General features: G+C 39.2%; 2 protein-coding genes across 2 annotated transcripts; one reads left to right on the top strand and one right to left on the bottom strand.

Moving 5' to 3' along the window:
- Positions 1-2,380: 2,380 nt before the first annotated feature.
- LOC121524757 (dual specificity protein phosphatase 26) lies at positions 2,381-11,758 on the top strand. The gene is made up of 4 exons (XM_041810244.1): positions 2,381-2,637; positions 2,910-3,093; positions 4,624-4,835; positions 6,166-11,758. The coding sequence occupies exons 2-4, from the start codon at positions 2,915-2,917 to the stop codon at positions 6,375-6,377; spliced, it is 603 nt and encodes a 200-aa protein (XP_041666178.1). The 5' UTR covers positions 2,381-2,637; positions 2,910-2,914; the 3' UTR covers positions 6,378-11,758.
- A 2,456-nt stretch (positions 11,759-14,214) lies between these two features.
- On the bottom strand, positions 14,215-17,776 carry LOC121524925 (peptidyl-prolyl cis-trans isomerase-like). Its single transcript, XM_041810515.1, has 5 exons — positions 17,616-17,776; positions 17,469-17,499; positions 15,071-15,159; positions 14,782-14,954; positions 14,215-14,702 (listed from the first exon to the last, which is right to left on the bottom strand). Exons 1-5 carry the CDS (start codon positions 17,682-17,684, stop codon positions 14,567-14,569), a joined length of 498 nt encoding a protein of 165 aa, XP_041666449.1. The 5' UTR covers positions 17,685-17,776; the 3' UTR covers positions 14,215-14,566.
- Between the last annotated feature and the right edge of the window lie 911 nt (positions 17,777-18,687).

Here is an 18,687-nt window from a genome sequence, read left to right on the forward strand (position 1 = left end):
GTGCACCAGTCCCTCCTGCAGCAAAACAACCCCACAACATGATGCTGCCACCCCCATGTTTCACAGTTGGGATGGTGTTCTCAGGCTTGCAAGCTTCCCCCTTTTTTCTCCAAATGTAACGATGCTCATTATGGCCAAAAAGTTCAATTTTAGATTCGTCAGACCACAGAACATGTCTCCAGAAATTAAGGTCTTTGTCCCTGTGTGCATTTGCAAACTGTAATCTGGCTTTTTTATGTTTCTTTTGGAGTAATGGCTTCTTCCTGGGAGAGTGGCCTTTCAGCCCATGTGGGTACAGGACTCGTTTGACTGTTGATAATGACACACTCTTACCAGCTTCAGCCAGCATCTTCACAAGGTCTTTTGCTTTTGTTCTTGGGTTGAGATGCACTTTTCGGACCAAAGCACGTTCATCTCTGGGACACAGAACCCGTCTCCTTCCTGAGCGGTATGATGGCTGGACATTCCCATGGTGTTTATACTTGCGTATAATTGTTTGAACAGATGAACGTGGCACCTTCAGGCATCTGGAAATTGCACCCAAGGATGAACCAGACTTGTGCAATTCCACAATTCTCTTCCTGATATCTTGGCTGATTTCTTTGATTTTCCCATGATGTTACACAAAGAAGCAGTGTGTTTCAGGTGTGCCTTAAAATGCATCCACAGGTGTGCCTCTAATTAACTCAAATGTTGTCAATAAACCTATCAGAGGCTTCCAAAGACATGACATCATCATCTGGGCTTTCCCAAATTGTTTAAAGGCATAGTAATCTTAGTGTATGTAAACTTCTGGTTTCAACTGTATATCCTACAGATCTGTTTAATAGAGCTGTAGTTAACACTGGCTGAGTACGGTGGCCCAAAGGGCCAACTGCAAAAACATTTCCCTCAGAGAAAAAACCTCAGAGAGAGTTACAACATTTAAAATGATGTAGAAATAGTTGGTCTGCTGCTGACGTCACGTCACAGTAAAGAACTCAAGATTTCAGAGTTCATTTTGTGGACTAAAACTCTGATTAAAAATGTTTGTTGGCTACCTTTGGATGATCAGAAACTGTGATATTTCTCCACTGTGCATTTTAGGCATGTCAGTATTTTCATCAGTAGATTTTAAATCAGTGAAATCATTGATAGTACAGTGATAGGAATGTTTTACATTCATATTGATGTTGTAATGTGGCTGATTACATTCAAAGACAATACACACATGGACTACAGGTAAGCTAAGGCCATGGCCAAATAAGACGAGAAATAAAGTACAGATGGGAGCATTTAATAGAAGGGGAGCTGTATCTGAATATATGCAATGTATGTTTTTATGAGTGAATATTAATAATAATGATTACACAAAAATATGACAGTGAAGTTTTGATAACAGCAGGGGCAGATCAACCAGGGTGGCAGCTTTCATCCAGCAAAAACACTTTCCTTCCCATCTGGCAGCCTTGAATGCAAGGAAATGCTCAATTTTCTCTGATCTAATTTAGTCTTAGAGGTGGTTTTAAAATTTGTTTTAGAATTTTTGTCAACATAGAGAGCACCAATGAGGGCAATTTATAGAATTTTGTCAACATAGAGGGGATCAGTGAAGGCAATCCGTCACATTTTTGTCAACGTAGAGAGCAAAATAGATGGTAAATTTCAGAATGTTTCAAACACAGCGGGCACTAAAGAGGGCAATTTGTATATTTTTGTCAACATAGATGGTCAAAAGAGGATATTTTGTCCATAAATCAACAAAGAGGGCAGTTTGTCCCAATTTTGTCCACAAAAGAGGGCACTATCCATAGCGTGTTTTTACCTCTTGCAATTACATGAAAATGTATATACAAAGAAGTTTTTAGACAGCAAAAATGTGGGTCCACTTTGGGCTTCTGTACATCTAAGGATTTTCTTGCTATATTTAAAATAGTATTGACCTCTAAATTGGAAAAACGTGTGTTTAACAACGCAAAGATTAAAAAATACAAAATAGAAATACGTAAAAATAAACGCACAAATCCTGATGGTAAAGCCATTAGGTTGCTATAGATATAAAAATCCGATATCTCACTCGATTTCAGGCGAACTGTGATTATTACGAGAGATAACACTGGCATGCCACTACGTTTATTTCCCTATCTGCTCTTTCGTACATCAAACTTTGAATGACACTGAGAAAACGTATGGAAAGTTCCAGAACGATCCTGAATGGGCCTTGAGGAGGCTGCTGGCTGATTTTCCCGCCTCTTAGCTGACGCTTCAACCGGCAGAGGGCGACAGACGCCACCGATGATAGAAGCACCTCCATTCTAAAGACTATCACTGTGAATTAAATATAAAAATCGCCAATATTAATGTAACACACGGTAAGTATCACCAGAAGGGCGTTCAGAGCGAACTGAGCCTAAATATCGCTTTAAATCGGTCGCCATGTTTGCTAACGGTCACACGTCTCGTTGAGGACTTGTTGAGAAGAAGAAGATGGTGAAGCAGCGGCCGGAGGTGAAGATGTCTGGCGGATGCTGAGCTTCATCAGCAGCCGTCTCATCCTCTTCATCCGACCATCCTCACACAGAAGATGAATAAAGGAGTCAACATGGCCGCGGAGAGGCTCGCCCTGTAGCACCAGAGAAATACGGAGTAAAATAACAGGTAAATAAAAGAAACATGGACGTTGTATGAGGGAAAATACAGGGCCTGGGTGGCTTTATTTCAGACGTTAGAGGAGCATAGCCGCAGTCACAGAAACTAATGTTCACCAGGAAAGCCACAGGTAAATATTTGTGAAGCTATGCATCGCTGGAATATGATAACATTGAAGAAACAATGGGGTTTCTTTCCTGCTCTTTGTATCGCTTTCTCATTCACTGCTTTAATATTTCATGAATGACAAACGTCGTATTTCGAGTGTATTGTCTTTACAGATGAAATGGCGTTTATGTCCCGGTTCTCCCGGTCCCGGAGCAGCTCCAGATCCCCGAACCGAAAGGACTCTGAACGGGTAACGCCGATCCTGACGGTGTCCGAGCTGGAGAGGCTCCTTTGTACGGGAAAAACAGCGTGTAACCATGCAGATGAAGTGTGGCCACGGCTTTATATAGGAGATCAGTGAGTTAACACAATAAAAACGACCTGTGACACCTCAGTAAACCAGTACTGAAGGAGCTAAGACAACATTATAGAGATAGGGGAGACTGGGCTCAGGTGTAACACTCTCATCAACCAATTTAAGATATTAAAGCTCCTGTGAGGAGATTCTAGCTAACAGTAACACTTAATTTTATATCGAAGCCTCTATGAAATCAACAAATTCAACCAAAATAATCTGAGACAAGACTGATAATTTGTAGAAAGTTGTGTTTTTATGCCTAAAACGGTTGAATCAAAAAGGAAATCTTGATATGTTTCAAAAGAAATAAAAATGTTGTCACAGTATAAAAATTTAAACTGAAAATCAAACCATAGGCAGTAAAAATGGATGTCTTATGTTTGTCCTATGTTTTTAATCAACAGAAACACAGTTATATAGGCCTCATTTCACTTGAGCATTGCCAGTATATCATAATAGAGCATAAACAGCATTTCAGATGCTGAAACTAAGACATTTTATCATTTCATTTAAAAATATCAGCTAAATTTGAATATGATGACAGCATCACATCTCAAAAAAGTAGGGACAGGGCGATGTTTACTAGTCTGTAAACGTCTGGGAAGTGAGGAGACCAGTTGCTGGAGTTTTGGGAGATGAATGTTGTCTCATTCTTTGGTCTTCCTTGCTAGAATTTTCCTTCTCTGATGCTCTAAATGTTTTCTATTGGGGAAAGGTCTGGACTGCTGGCGGTCCAGTTCAGCACCCAGACTCTTCTACTGTGAAGCCATGCTGTTGTGACGGCAGTGTTTCTGGATCCTGTTCACATATGGCTTCTTCCCTCCATGATCCAGCTTAAACTGTCATGTGTGGATGGCACGGCCAACTGTGTTAATGGACATTGATTTCTGGAAGTGTTCCTGAGCCCATGCAGGGATTTCAAGTACAGAATCATGCCTGTTTTAATGCAGTGGCCCCTGAGGACCCCTTCAGCCTTTTCCCTTGCTCACAGAGATTTCTCCAGATTCTCTGAATCTTGTGATGATATCATGGACTGTAGATAGTGGGATATAGAAACATTTTTCTGAAATTGTTCTGCAGTTTTTAGACGCATTTTGTAACAGGTTGGTGAACCTCTGCCTATCTTTACTTCTGAGAGACTCTGCCTTTCTAAAATGCTACTTTTATACCCGGTCATGTTGCTGACCTGGTGCCAGTTAGCCAAATTAGTTGCAAAATGCACCTCCAATTGTTTTTCATTTGTACCTCTTTCCAGCCTTTTGTTGCCCTGTCCCTTTTTTTTTTAGATACTCTCAGATTCTAAATGAGCTGATATTTTCATGAAATGATAAAATGTCTCAGTTTCAACATCTGAAGTGTTGCTTATGTTCTGTAGTTGATAAAATATGGGGTTCTTTATGTTTTAAACAGTGCCCCAACTTTTTTGAGAAAGGGAGAATGATTGAGCATATATTATGAACTTTGGTGAAGAACCTCTACTCAGTTCCATGTTCTGATTCTTAGTTGTTAAATGCTCATTTTCCCTGCAGAGATATTGCATCGGACCGTCGTGAGCTGGCCAAACTGGGCATCACTCACATCCTGAACTGTGCTCAGAGTAAATGGCGCGGTGGAGCCGAGTATTATGCCGGGATGAACATCACGTACCACGGCATCGAAGCCCACGACTCCCCGACCTTCGACATGAGCGTCAACTTCTATCCTGCGGCCGAGTTCATCCACAAAGCTCTCACAAGCGGAGGTTAGTCTTAGGAGCACCATACATTTGTATAAAGCTTTGTTTTCTCATTAAAATGACTGAAATTTAGTTGTTGTTTTTTTTGTTAAGATCTGGAGAAATTACACTCTGATCCCAATAAAACTAGCATTTTTTTATGTCAAGATAATATCATAATCAAGCTTAGAGCTCACAGAATGATTGGAGATTATATAGGGAATATAGGGATAAATGAATACCAGGGCTTCACATTAGTTCACTGCTCTTGTTCTGGGTTGAGAACAGAAGAGGCATCACACCTTTGTTTTCTGCATCACTTGTGGCTTCATAGCAGAAATGTGAGAGTTCAGATCATTAAGTCTTTGTTGTGAAATCTGAGACAAAGCAAAGGCAGCAAAGATGAATCCATTTCCTCTCCCTGGAGGCTGCTTCAGTCTGCTCTCAGCTGTCATCTGTCAGAGCAACGAGAGTACCTTTGATGAACCTTCATTTCTCTTCTTTCTCTGATAAAAGTGAAGTCAAACCACTATAGTTGCTTCTGTCGGCCACCTGGGGCGATAGGAAGAAGTTGTGAGCTCTCTGTGGTGATTTTTTAATACTGTCTACAGTCTAGACCTATCATAGTATGATATCTATGCAAGTTTGAAGTCATCTTTTTCCTGTTAGTTTGGCAAAATCTGTGCTCACACTCAAAGATACGCTGGCCAACCAGACCCTGCTAGGTCCAGGATTACTAAATCACCTTTGGCTACAGTCACATCTCTCAGTCTGTGTGGATAGGTCTTAATCAGGCTCAAACATCTGGACACTGAAATTTTACCCCGGTCAGGTTGCAGGGATCAGGCATGAACAGCCCTTGTTGAAGTCCAGCCACTAATTCTCTATTTGATTGAGGTCTGGGCTTTGACTCAGCCACTCCAGAACATTCTCCTTGTTGTCTTTAAACCATTTCTGTGTGGCTTTCTCTGTATGCTTCGGCTCATTGTCTTGCTGGAGAATAAATCTCCCAAGCCGTAGTTCTATTGCAGACTGAATAGGATTGTCCTCTAGGATTTTCCTATTCATTCTATCCTCCATCTTTACAAGCCTTCCAGGGCCAGCTACTGAGAAGCATCCCCACAGCATGATGCTGCCAGCACAGTGCTTCACAGTGGAAATGGTGTGTTTGGCGTCTTGTCTAATGCCCAAAAAGCTCCATTCTGGTCTCTTTAGACCAAAGAACTTTCTTCCTCTTGCCCATGGAGTCTCCCACATGCCTTTTGGTGACCTCTAGCCCAGATTGAATCTGAGTTTCCTTCAATAGTGGCAGCCTGAAATGGTCCATATTTGGTTGATTTTCTGTGTGTGTTTAAAGGTAAGGTGCTGGTCCACTGCACGGTGGGAGTGAGCCGCTCTGCGACTCTCGTCCTGGCGTATCTGATGATCCGACAGAACCTGACGTTGGTGGAGGCCATCAAGACGGTGAAGGACCATCGAGGAGTCATCCCCAACCGAGGCTTCCTCCGCCAGCTCAACGGGCTGGACGGCATCCTGAGAGAGAGCCGGAAGACGTCACCGCAGAGCTGAAAGCCAATGCAAAAGACACGCAAACACAAAACTGGAGGTAGCAGCTGGTCTGGGGAAGACGAGGGGGCCAAATTAGCAGCATCGTGTGAGTTTCTGTCACTGTGGCTCTGTAGCAGCAGCAAGGTTTGACTGAGTAGTGGTAGCTTTATTCATTCATTTTTCTATTTGTTATTGTTGACAAGACTGAAAAAAACACAAGCACTTGATAATGAACTTAGCCTCCCAAAGGTCCTCAAATTTGGTGAGACCCCCTGGACAGATTTATGAAAGCATACCTGAATTAAAGGTCATATACAGCAGATTTTACCATAGATGTTTGCATGTGTATGTAAGGAATATTGCACATGCAAACACAGCTAAAGTCTATTTGGAGCAAACTTAAAAAACATTTTTACAATATGAATTTGAAATGTAAACGCCCCATGTAGCATAAGCTGGTTGGTGGCACCAGTTTAAAAGACTACCCCTGTTTTTAAATCTAAATATTTTTTTTATTTTTATCTTTCTTATGAAACTTCAAAACATTCCACTCCCTTTCAATCTTATTTTTACCATCAAAAAAGGATAAAAACTTAAGTTTTTCTCAACAACACATTGGTTTGTGATAGGCTGCGAAAATGATTTTATTTTTATTTCTCAATTGTTTCCTTCTCTTTTCTAAAAATTCACTTTTAGACTCAGAACATCAACAGTATAAAGGAGTACGTACCAGATTAGTGTTCAGAGATGGAGGTTAGCCCACAGCCGTCTTAGTTTGATTTATCTGAGGGCAAACTGATCATAAAGACAATTTCTCGCTCCGCGATTCTTCCCGGGGGCTTAAGTATTTGCAGGTCTTCCCGCAACTTACTTTATTATTCCGCAAGTGTCATTAAGAACAACTCACTCTAGTTGTAGCCCAGGTCTGAACCAGCACAGTTATGTAGCCTGTCGATTCTGATATTACTGTGTTTTCATAAATATGTACACAATGATGAACTGTGATGATGTGAAAGCCGCATACAGCAGTAGGAGTTCTGTGTTGACTTTTATATTTGATATTTGTTTGTGATGATCTGAACTTCATCCAGTAGACAACAAACTGAAGCCCTTTTGGACTGGAGTACCATAACAGGAGGGAGGAGGAGGAATTAAATATTTATTCATATATTTTATTCATCAGTGAAGTAGTCTTGAAATTAAAGGAACAATATAAAGCAACGATACTTACTTGCAACTTCCCCAAGGCCACTGGAAACTACAGAATGCCCTTCTAGTGTCTCTATACATAAAACATCTAGATTAATTATAAGTAAGTTCAAATCTATCATTCAGATATACATAGTTAAGTTTTAAAAATCAGTCTGTAATGGGTTTGAATCAGGAGAGGTTAAATGAGCAATATGAGGTGTTGTGTATGTTTCTGTACTGAGACTTGAGGTTTTATTTGAAGTACAATTTCCTTTTAAATTGTTAGAAATTTCCTAAAGATTAAAAAAGCCTCAAATTTCAAAGACATTACCAAAAATTACCAACTTTTTAAAATCCCATAAAACTACCCCAAAATTTCCTCAAACGTTTTAGTGAATCTTTATGGAAAAAAGCCTACAGATAAAAATGACACATTTAAAAAAAAAACATAAAAGTTACTGAAATTTTAAGCAAATTCCAACCAAAATTTCCAATTAAATAAAAAAAAATCCTACAACTGCCCCCAAAATATCATGAAAAATTATTTAAAATTTTAAATAAATTCCCTAAAAAAATCAAAAAAATTATCTCGTAAATTTCCATAGAATATCAGGAAACTTTCTTAGGACGGAGAAACAACATGCCCATATAAGGGCATGCAACTGCAGGGCAGTGTGCAAACACAGAAGGAACACAGGGTGAGAGAAGGAGCAAGGTGTCAGTGCTGTCGAAGTTAAAACGTTAAAAAAAAATCTGTCCCAGGCAAGTCAGACTCAGAATTTTCAATATTTTAATAATTTCAGGCCCACAGTCCCATAGTGCTCAGTTTTGACTGTTTCCTGAATGTTTTCTTATCCTTCATCAACTAAATTTCTCTTAAACCAGATCTGAAATCATTCGCCGTCATTGGCGTCACTAGTTTTGACCGAAGTTCCCCTGATCAGAGTGTGTGATGTGAAATTCCTCCACCTCCCTTGAAGACAGTAATCTGGTCCAAATGGTGCCTCAGGCTCATCGTACTCTGACATGATACTAATAGCTGGTGAATCCCTTCAACTCTACAGTGACTGTTAGCCGTCTGGAGTCGTGCTCTGAGTGATAGTTTAATATGCCAGAACATGAAGCATTTAGAGTAGACCTGCAGTGGGATGAAGAACCACTACCGTGCCATCGTTAAAGCTACCAACTGCCTGAACCACAGGAGAGTACAGTGTACGGGCTGCACGCCAGTCTAACACAGTCCGCTCTCTCGTCCTGGTGTCAAACGAGGCTAACGTTCTCATGCTACGAAAAACAAAAGATCCGATGCTGAAGTCCAAACCAGCGTTTCAGATACCCTCCTCTGTGTTTCATCAATGATTACCTCAAGTATCACTTGGTATCAGTTTCCGTGACTCGTGGTCTCTCTGTGCTGTTTATCGACACTTTTAAAAGAACAAGTGACGGGAGAAGCACCGCTACTCAACTCATGAGCAGAAAAATGTAAATAAAAAATGTATTATTATAGTGGGTATGTACAGGATGAGGATATTTAAAGGTGTCGTTCATTTAAAGGGGGGAAATTTACTCCGTGGTCTGCTGCTGAAAGTTACCGGAAATGACTCGTAAGGAGATTAGCTTAGCATAGCATAAAAGACTGGAAGCAGGGGGGGAGCTAGCCTGTCAAGCCCTTTTTTCAAGATTCACTTCAGGGCTTTTAATTCCTTTATTTATAAAGGAGGACAGTGGATAAAGTCTTAAACAGTGATGAGAGAGTGAGAATGTCCTGTGGGAAAGGAGCCACAGGCCAGACTTGAAACCGGACCACCACTGTGTTCAGCTCTAAGCAATCCAGCAACTCTAACCCTTGACTTTTTTAAAGTTTAATCCTGTCTGTGTTGAATTAGATTGTTAAAAAAGACTAAAAATATTATGAGAAATTCAACCAGCCCAGTCATGGATTCTATACCAAAGATTGGAGGTCAGTAGGAAGTTGTGTGCCTGCAGTCAGCTGAAAGTGCTGATCAAAACAAAACTATTGAAGCTCCAAGTTGTTAGCACTCAGAGCCTGAATAATTTATATTATCTGCATAATATTGATGTCAGCAGATATTAGCAGGGAAAGGTGAATGATGGGTATCAGCAGATATTAAAATTTCTGCTATTTAGGCTTTAAAAGTCTGCCTGTGTCAGCTGTAATTTTTGGTCGTTTAGCATCAAGCTAACAAAACAAAATTCCCATCCCAGGGCATTGGTGAGAAAAGCTATAACTATAACTAATCGTGCTCTTATTCTAGTTTCTCATTTACATAAAACATCTAGAATAATTATAAGTTAGCTCAAATTTAACATTCAGGTATACATAGTTGTTTTTAAAAGCGATTTGTAATGGGTTTGATTTCAGAGAGGTTGAATGAGCAATATGAGACGTTCTGAATTTTATCCTCCTGAAATCCGAGCTTTTAAATGTAATGCAACTTCATTTGTAATAATAAGAGATTTCCAAAACATTAAAAAAGCCTCAAATTTTCAAGACATCACCACAAGTTACCAACTTTTTAAAATCTCAAAACTGCCTCAAAATTTCTTCAGACATTCCTCTACTTTTTTAAATTAAAAAAGTCTGCAGATTTAAATAAAAAGACAACCCCCCCCAAAAAAAACACAAAAATCTCTGAAATTTTAAGCAAATTTAAAAAAGAAAATCTTAAGACCCCCACCCCAAATTCTGTTGAAAATGATGAACTTTCTAACAAATTCCCTTAAAAAAATCCAAACAATGCCCCTTAAATTTACATAAAAATTCAGTAAAATTTCAGAGGACGTTCTCCCCAATACTCCAATCAGTTTCCCAAAAGTTTGAAACAAATTCCCTAAATTTACATTGAGGTACCCTTAAAATATCAAAGCCATTTTCACACCAAAAAACAAAACTGAAATCAAACTCCTCGTTATTTGTAAACTTATCCCCAAAGTTGTTGTAAAACTTGAAGCAAAATACATCCAAAATTTCTAATCAAATTCCGATAGAGATTTCCAAAACATAATAAAAATCCTCAAATTTCCAACATGTTACCATAAGTTACCAACTTTTTAAAATCTCAACACTGCCCCAACATTTCCTCAGACTTTCCTCTATTTTTTAACATAAATAACATAAAAATTTCTGAAATTTTAAGCAAATTCCCAAAAAGTTCTTATGAATTCCCCCCATATTCCATGGAAAATGATGTAAATTTTCTAACAAATTCCCTTAAAACATCCAAACAATGTCCCTTAAATTTTCATAAAAATTCAGTAAAATTTTGGAGGACATTCCCCCAAAATTCCTGTAAGTTTACCAAATGCTTCAGCCACTACGACTAGTAGCTAATTCCCAAGCTTCCAGTCTACAAGCTAAGCTAAGCTAATAGCAAGGAGAGCAGATACTTCCAGGAATGTCCAGCTGTTCCATAAACGGGTTTGTATCGTAGCATTGGAAATCAAGACACCACCATCATCAGTGTAACGAACAGTTGATGTGTAAACTTCACCTCCATCAGAGCCGGCTGCTTTGGGACTGAGAGTTGACCCAAAGGGCCACATTAGATCCTCCCGTAGCACTGCTGAAAAAAACACCACACGCGTTTTCATGATTGTTGATACTTTGGCAGTTTTTGTATATTTGGAGTGAATCATGAAGTTGCTCCCAAAAGTCCAGAATCAACCGGTTAAGACTCTTCTTTTGTTGATTTAAGGTGAAGAAAATAGAGTCAGACTCAGTGTTAAAAACAATGATGTCTTAGTGTAGCAGAATCTGCTTTTTTACCAATGTTTTCCTCAGTCTACTCGGCTAAAAATGAGCTAAAAGTATTAAACCGGTGAACTACGGAGAGTGTTTTATGGACCGGGTCTTGAACCATTTCGATCTTTGCTGTATTGACTCTGTATGTTTTGTATTCGTGGTTTTGCTGTGCCGTGATTGGTCGTCGGTCTCCATTCCTGTTTCTATCCTTGTGATATCTTTGTTTTCTTACTGAGACCTTTCTATAGTAAAACTTGAATTCTTTTGGATTTATTTTTGTATCACTCTCTTTGAGGTTCATGAAGAAGAAACTGGCAAAGGAGATGTTGATGCCTTAAATCTGTGTACTTGCAGTTGGTTTTTAGACTTTTCTGTCTGTTTTTATTGTGAATAACACCGAGCATTTGATAAATTCTGTACTTAATCAAAAATAAAACCTTCTCTCATAGATGTTGCCATTTTTAATCGAGCTGATCTACATTGTGCATTAACAAACAGCCGTCTTGCCTTAGCTTACCTTAACTATTTTTTTAAATGTCTGCCGTGGAGGGGAGTGGAAGAAAAGTTTGCAAATGATGCTAAAACTTCTCACCACAGTGAGGCACTAGTGAGCCGCTGTGTTGCATTTCAGGAGCAGGAACAACAATGAAAGTCTGCTGTGTTTATTCATGGTCTGTTAGGTTATTTTCAAAGAAAAGGAAGGATCCTCAAATATGGATCATCGAGTCATTTCAATGGATTGCAAGTTGCAGTGAGCTAAAAGAAGTTTTCCACCAGCCACCAATGATGCTTTCATGCTGCTAGTTTAGCATGGTTCATCAAAAATTAGATGCAGAATGTAAGAAAAATGGCTTTTCTGGCAACAGGGACAAAATTTAAAGTATGCAACATGCAGCAAGAGTTTGAATTAATTTAAGCAGTTGAAAAGTTTGGAAATTTAGGTTGCAAGTTGAGGTTAAAAGAAAGCAGGAGTGGGTCACGAGGATAGACCAGATGAGAACCACTGAGCTAAAGAGCTTATTGGATGACAAGCCAAAATGTACGTGTAAAACATAAAGCCTAGGGGCTTTTATTTTGAAATGCTGCTGCCTGTATGAATCTATGCACTTCTGGTGCTCATCTAAAGGAAAGACAGAGACGGTACACAGCACTGTGCAAAACTTGTGCATGTTAGGGCCAAAAATTGAGGTTACAGTAAGGCGCACTGACGTGGTGAGTAATCTGCCTGAGGGCTTCATTGAGGGGGAGGAGGATTGACAAAACCCCAGTTGTGCGCTGGGTTGATGTTAATAAAAAAACAAAGTGTATGCATATTAAAATGTTAATACTGGAAAATAAACGCATGTAGAGTCTATTTACTTGCATATTAATACGTTATTTAAATTCAAAATATTTATTTTTTTTATAGCCTTAGGACAGTGGATGGAGTCAGAATCTGGGCTGGGGGCGGCAGCTACAGGAAAGGAACAAACTCAAACCTGGATCACCTGAATACATGGGGCACAACCTAACAGTTAGACCATGGGTGTCAAACTCAAGGCCTAGGGGCCAAATCCGGCCCAAGGAACAATTATATCCAGCTCGCAAGATCATATCATATTTGTGTTATTACTGGCCCACCAGAATGAGGTCTGCAGATTTCCTCCAGTATAAAAATGTAAACTTCAACTGGATTATTTAAAATATCCATGTTAAGCCATAGAAATCTGAAAAAGTAAATATACGAAAAATTTCATAAAAAGTCGAGAATGTGGGGAAAGAAATTAATTTGTGTTTTATTTCATATTTTCAGCTTTGCATCTCAAGATTACGACTCAAACTTATGATTTTGACTTTTCATACTTTGACCTTTTCAACTCATAATTTGGACTTTATGTCACATTTTAATCTTTTATATTCCCAATTTTAAATTTTAAGTCATATTTTGATTTTTTCAACTCCTTACTTTGGCTTTTTAATCTCATATTTTGACTTTTAAAAATATGTTTTCAATTTTTTTTCTTGTATTTTGACATTTTAAATGACTAATTTTTACTTTTTATATCATATTTTAACCTTTTACACTCCTAATTTTGAAATTAAGTCATATTTCCAACTTTTTAAGTCATCATTTTGAATTCTAGCTCATATTTTTACATTTTCATCTCCTATTTTTGGCTTTTTAATCCCATATTTTGACCTATCAGACTTACAATTTAAAATTTTAAGTCATGTTTTGACTCTTAAACTCGTGATTTCAAAATTGATCACATATTTTGACCTTTCAAACTTTTGGTTTCAACTTTCTCCTCATATATTTGCTCTTTAAAAACATTTTTTCCTATTTTTAATATCATGTTCTGACCTTTTGATCTAATAAATTAGAATTTTTATCTCAGATTTGAGCCTTTAAACATATCATTTTAACCTTTTTTAATACCCAAATGATTTATCATCAGTGCTGGGTTTTTTTTTATATTTTATTGCAGGTGAAATGAGGTTGACAGTTTACGGTAAAATTTTGACACTGTTAAGACCTCAGGTCAGACCTGGATCCTGAATCCAGCCCCTGCTGTGATTGACTTTGACATCCCTGAGCTAGACCATCTGCATCATACTAAGGACACTTTTAACAGCTTTTCTGCCACATTACTTAAAACATGAATTTGATTAATTTGGTTTACTAAATACACTGGACGGTTGGGCCACAATGTTGGGAAGCATGGACCTCGGCTTTATGGGGGTGGGCTTGGGTGAGTGAATCCACAACATCAGAGAATAATTGTAGTCCATCACAAGTAAGCAGCACTGAAGAAGCAAACAAGTCCATCATGGCAGACACCGTGTCAAAGCACGTCCTGTTCAACGATAAAAGAATGAAAATATTTGAGGTAGTAAGAAAAATCAACTAAAACAACAGTCACATAGGAGTAGTCATTTTTAATTTACAGAGACAATCCAGTGCAAAAATGCTACTAATTAACTAATAGCAAATGTTTTTTAAAGTAAACGTCTTTGCTAACTTGACAAATGAATCAAAAGAAACCCTGAATTTCTGCAAAAAGTTTTATCAAACTTGGTTAAATTTTATGTTTCAAGGATCATCAACAGGATCAATAATTTTAATCTGATTTTTTAACAAATGAGGTCTTTACGAGGTCTTTAAGAACAGATTACAGAATATCACAGATTTAACACAGTAGATGTATTTTTGCAGAGTGCTAAGTGTTTTCCAATGACACCACTGATTTTATGATTAAGAAGAGAGGCAGCTCTGTTACAGCTGACCACAGTCAGCTATGACTACAGGTTTACTGGTCTTGCCACTCTGTGAGCCTACAGCCTCCATTTTTTTGACAACTTCTTCGTAGCCCTCCACAACTTTTCCAAACACCACGTGTTTCCCGTCCAACCTGAGGAGGAAAGTAAAAACCTTAATCATGCAGAAATGAAACCTGAGGAATCAGTAGACTGGTTTATATTCAGACATACCAGGATGTTTTAACCGTGCAGAGGAAGAACTGGGACCCGTTGGTGTTCGGCCCTGCGTTAGCCATGGACAGTATGCCTGGACCTGTGTGCGTCAGAGTGAAGTTCTCATCAGCAAACTTCTCCCCATAGATGGATTTGCCCCCGGTTCCATTGCCCCTGGTAAAGTCTCCACCCTGGAAGACAAAATCTGGATTTTCAAGCATCTGTTGCAGTGGTAATGAAATGTGAAGCTGTGGTGAAGGCTGAACTTGTCAAAACAAAACAAACAAATTCCTTTCTCTCACCATACCTGGCACATGAAATCTGGGATGATTCTGTGGAAAGAGGAGCCTTTGTAGCCAAAGCCTTTCTCCCCAGTGCAGAGAGCACGGAAATTTTCTGTAAAAGAAAGACAGACCCAAAACTTCAGGAAGTACACTTCACTGACCAAAACACTAAAAAACTATAGATTCATATCTCTGCATCAGGTAGTAGTCATTGCTTCAGCCAGGATCAGAAAAACCCCTTTTATACATCCTGATCAAGGCTGTTACACCTCCGTTACACATTACCGTAACCATAAACATCACAGAGAACCCCAAATCTAAAAAAAAGTTCACACTGCTTTGGACACTGCTTAAAGGGTAAAGAAAAATGGAAAACAGTTATTTGGAAATCCTTTTCAACACAGATTCAACTGAATACAGCACAGAGACAAGATCTGTAATGGTCAAACTGATGAACTTGTTTTGTTTTTTTGTTTTTTTTAATACAAGCACATTTGATGCCTGGACTACATGCAGGCCAGTCTAGGCCCTGCCTTCTTTCACTGTGAAGCCATGCTGTAGTAACTCAGAATGTTTTTTGGCATTGTCTTGCTGAAATCAGCAGGGACATCCCTGAAAAGACATTGTCTGAAAGGAAATATATATATATATCTCCAAAACCTGCATGTACCTCTCACTATTAATGCTGCCTTCACAGATGTGCATGTGACCCATGCCATGGGCACTAATACACCATCATAGATGCTGGCAGCCTTGAATTTATTCAAAGACCACAGCACACTTTCTCTACTTAGGTCAGTCCATCTCAGGTGAGCTTGGGGCCAAGAGAAGTGGGCGGGGCTTCTGGGTACTGTTGAAATATGTGTTAGTCTTTATCTAGTAGAGTCTTAAATGAAGCCTAGTGTTAGTTCATGCAGGACACAGTAGTCACACAGTTAGCTGATCCCAATTATCGCCTCCCAGCTCCCACAGCCAATCACAGCTCTTTCTCTCAACACATCAGTGTCTTTGAATATTACGCTCTTCTCACTAATCCCTGCTTGCACTAATGCTGATGCAGCATGCTGCTGCTGCAGGCAAAGCTCAACCACCTCCATCCCAGCCTCTTCCTTTATAGTAAAACGCTTGTTGCCTCCTTATATTCAGACTCATGCTACAATGGGTTAATTGCTTTGAACTAATTTTATTATATACAGTTTACAGAATTTTTTAGTACATTAAAAAAAATCAGCTTGACAATTAAACATCTTGTCTCTGCATTCAGTTAAATACAGGTTGGAAAAAATAGCAGATCACTGTATTCCACAACTATTATACACTATATACACTACTATACATTTACACATTGTACCAACTTTTTTGGAATTAGTGTTTGTACATATTTGGGAAGCTGGTGCTTTTTCTTTTCTTTTTATCTTGTTTTATGCAGTAATACTTTGTAAATCCCAAGCAGCAACCTGCAGACTTTATAAATGAAGCCAAAGCTGGAGTTTAAAAAGCTGCACTTTCTGAAGCCTCCATGTTCATTCTTCCTACTTCAGCTCCTCCTCTTTCCCTTCCTCTAGATTAGCAGGAAGTTAGTCGGCATCCCTTTTTCAAACCGCCATTTTTGGCTTCATAACGTAGCCTCAGAAACCAGTGGATTACTTCACCATTCTATGGTTGAATCACACTCTAGGATACATCTATTAGGCCATTTTGGAGTTGTGTAAAAATGCAAAGAACAAGAGCTTCATTGTGACACTGCAGCAGGATCTCAGTGTGAAAGGGCTTTTTCATTTACCTCTGAACCTGCTGTAAAAGACTACATGCAAAAAATGCAAAACTATCTCTATTTGGAGTCTCTGTTTTAGTGCATTAAAACACTGAGTACTTTGACTGAGCTATTGTTGTTGTTTTTCCATGTATGTTTGAGATTTTTAAAAGTTTTTCTGAAGAATTTGCATCACTTTGTAGGCTTTTAAAGATGTAATGTGGTGTAAATGTAGTTCTCCAATTGCATTTATCTCTGATGTTATCTCTTATCAGTACTTTGCACACTAAAATCCCTGGAATTCAATGATGCATCGGCCATTTTGCCTTGCTGGGAGATGCAAAAATATTGAAAGACAGCAAACTATTTATTTCTATTGACTCCAACATAGAAATGATCAATACAGCAAAGTTCAGCGACACAATTCTAAGTTCTTCTTCTTCCTCTAAGTAGCTGAGGCGCCTGCCTTTGGCTCTGTAACTGGTTCTACAGGCTCTTAAATCCGGCCTCACCCACAGCCTCACCCCAGGGTTAGGTAAGACTTCCTACCAAACATGAACCTGCAGCATTTTGGGTGTGTGGAAAAAGCCCAGGCAGGAGCTGTGTGGTTCAAGCTGCAAGCAGGGAACTGTAATGAAGCTTCCTGGTTTTTATTAGAGTTGACCTACCTACAGTCTTTGGGACCACGTCAGCTCGCAGCTGCAAAACACAAACATTGACTTTTTACTTATCATACACACTGGTGTCAGAATATTCTAGTTGCTCATTTCAAACATTGAAAAAAGTAATAGTAAATAATTCAAGGTTTATCCTACCTCCATTACAACCCTGCCGGCTGCCTTGCCACCAATAGTGATATCGAAGTAAACTCGGGGGTTAGTCATGTCTGTAAAGTTGTTATGAGACAGGTAAGAAGAAGACGAAGACGCACTTGAATGAGTCTCAGACAGTGTGTCAGATACTCTGTCTTTTTATGTCTGTGCTGTGCAGACTCATTGGTGGAGTAGAGACTGCCGACAACCACTCACAGGTCAAGTTCATCTAAACAACTCAAGAACAGACCAATGGGAAGAAAAAAGGGCGGGTTTTATGTGAAGAGGATCAGTCCATGTTAGGCGGAGCGCTGACTCGTCTGACAGGTTTCTGTGGCGCAGATCAGCATTGTGAAAGAAAGCACTCGTGTGCAGACGTGTTAGAATGAACTTCCTCAAAAATACTGGGTGAGGTTTAATACTCTCTCTGTGGCATATGAAGGGAGTCTCAACGCTAGGAACAGGAAGTCTGAGGGAGAATATCTTCAGTCCTTTGTTTTATGGTCTTTCAAGGAGATTTCAGCTATTTATGAACCAAACAGGCACACTGGTTGCTCCCCTGGTTCCTTATGTTTGAAAAAATGCAGCTAAAGTGTCCGCTTGGATGCTCTTTATCATGCACTATGGTGCACTGCATGGTAAAGTGCCCATCCAATGGACCAAACATAAAAAAATGCTCTTCTAGAACACCAAATGTGAAAAAGAGCTGTCTTGGATGGTCATGCAGTATGGTGCACTGCATGATGAAGTGCCTGTCCAGTGGCCCAAACATGGTGAAGTGTCTTTCCAGAACACCGAATGTGACAAGGTGCCCTCTAAAGTGAACTTCCTTTGGACCAAACACGATAAAGTGGCCTTCTATGACACCAAATGCGATAAAGTTCCTTCAACAGAGCCATTTCAGTGGACAAAACATGATAAAGGGCCTTCTAGAACACCAAATGTGATAAAGTGCCTCCTAGAGAGAACTTCCTGTGGACCAAACACAATAAAGTGCCCTTCTATAACACCAAATGTAGTATAGTTTTCTCAATGGAGCCATTTCAGTGGACAAAACATGATAAAGTGCCCTTCT

Source organism: Cheilinus undulatus, linkage group 17, assembly GCF_018320785.1.
Source record: "Cheilinus undulatus linkage group 17, ASM1832078v1, whole genome shotgun sequence".
NCBI lineage: Eukaryota > Metazoa > Chordata > Actinopteri > Labriformes > Labridae > Cheilinus > Cheilinus undulatus.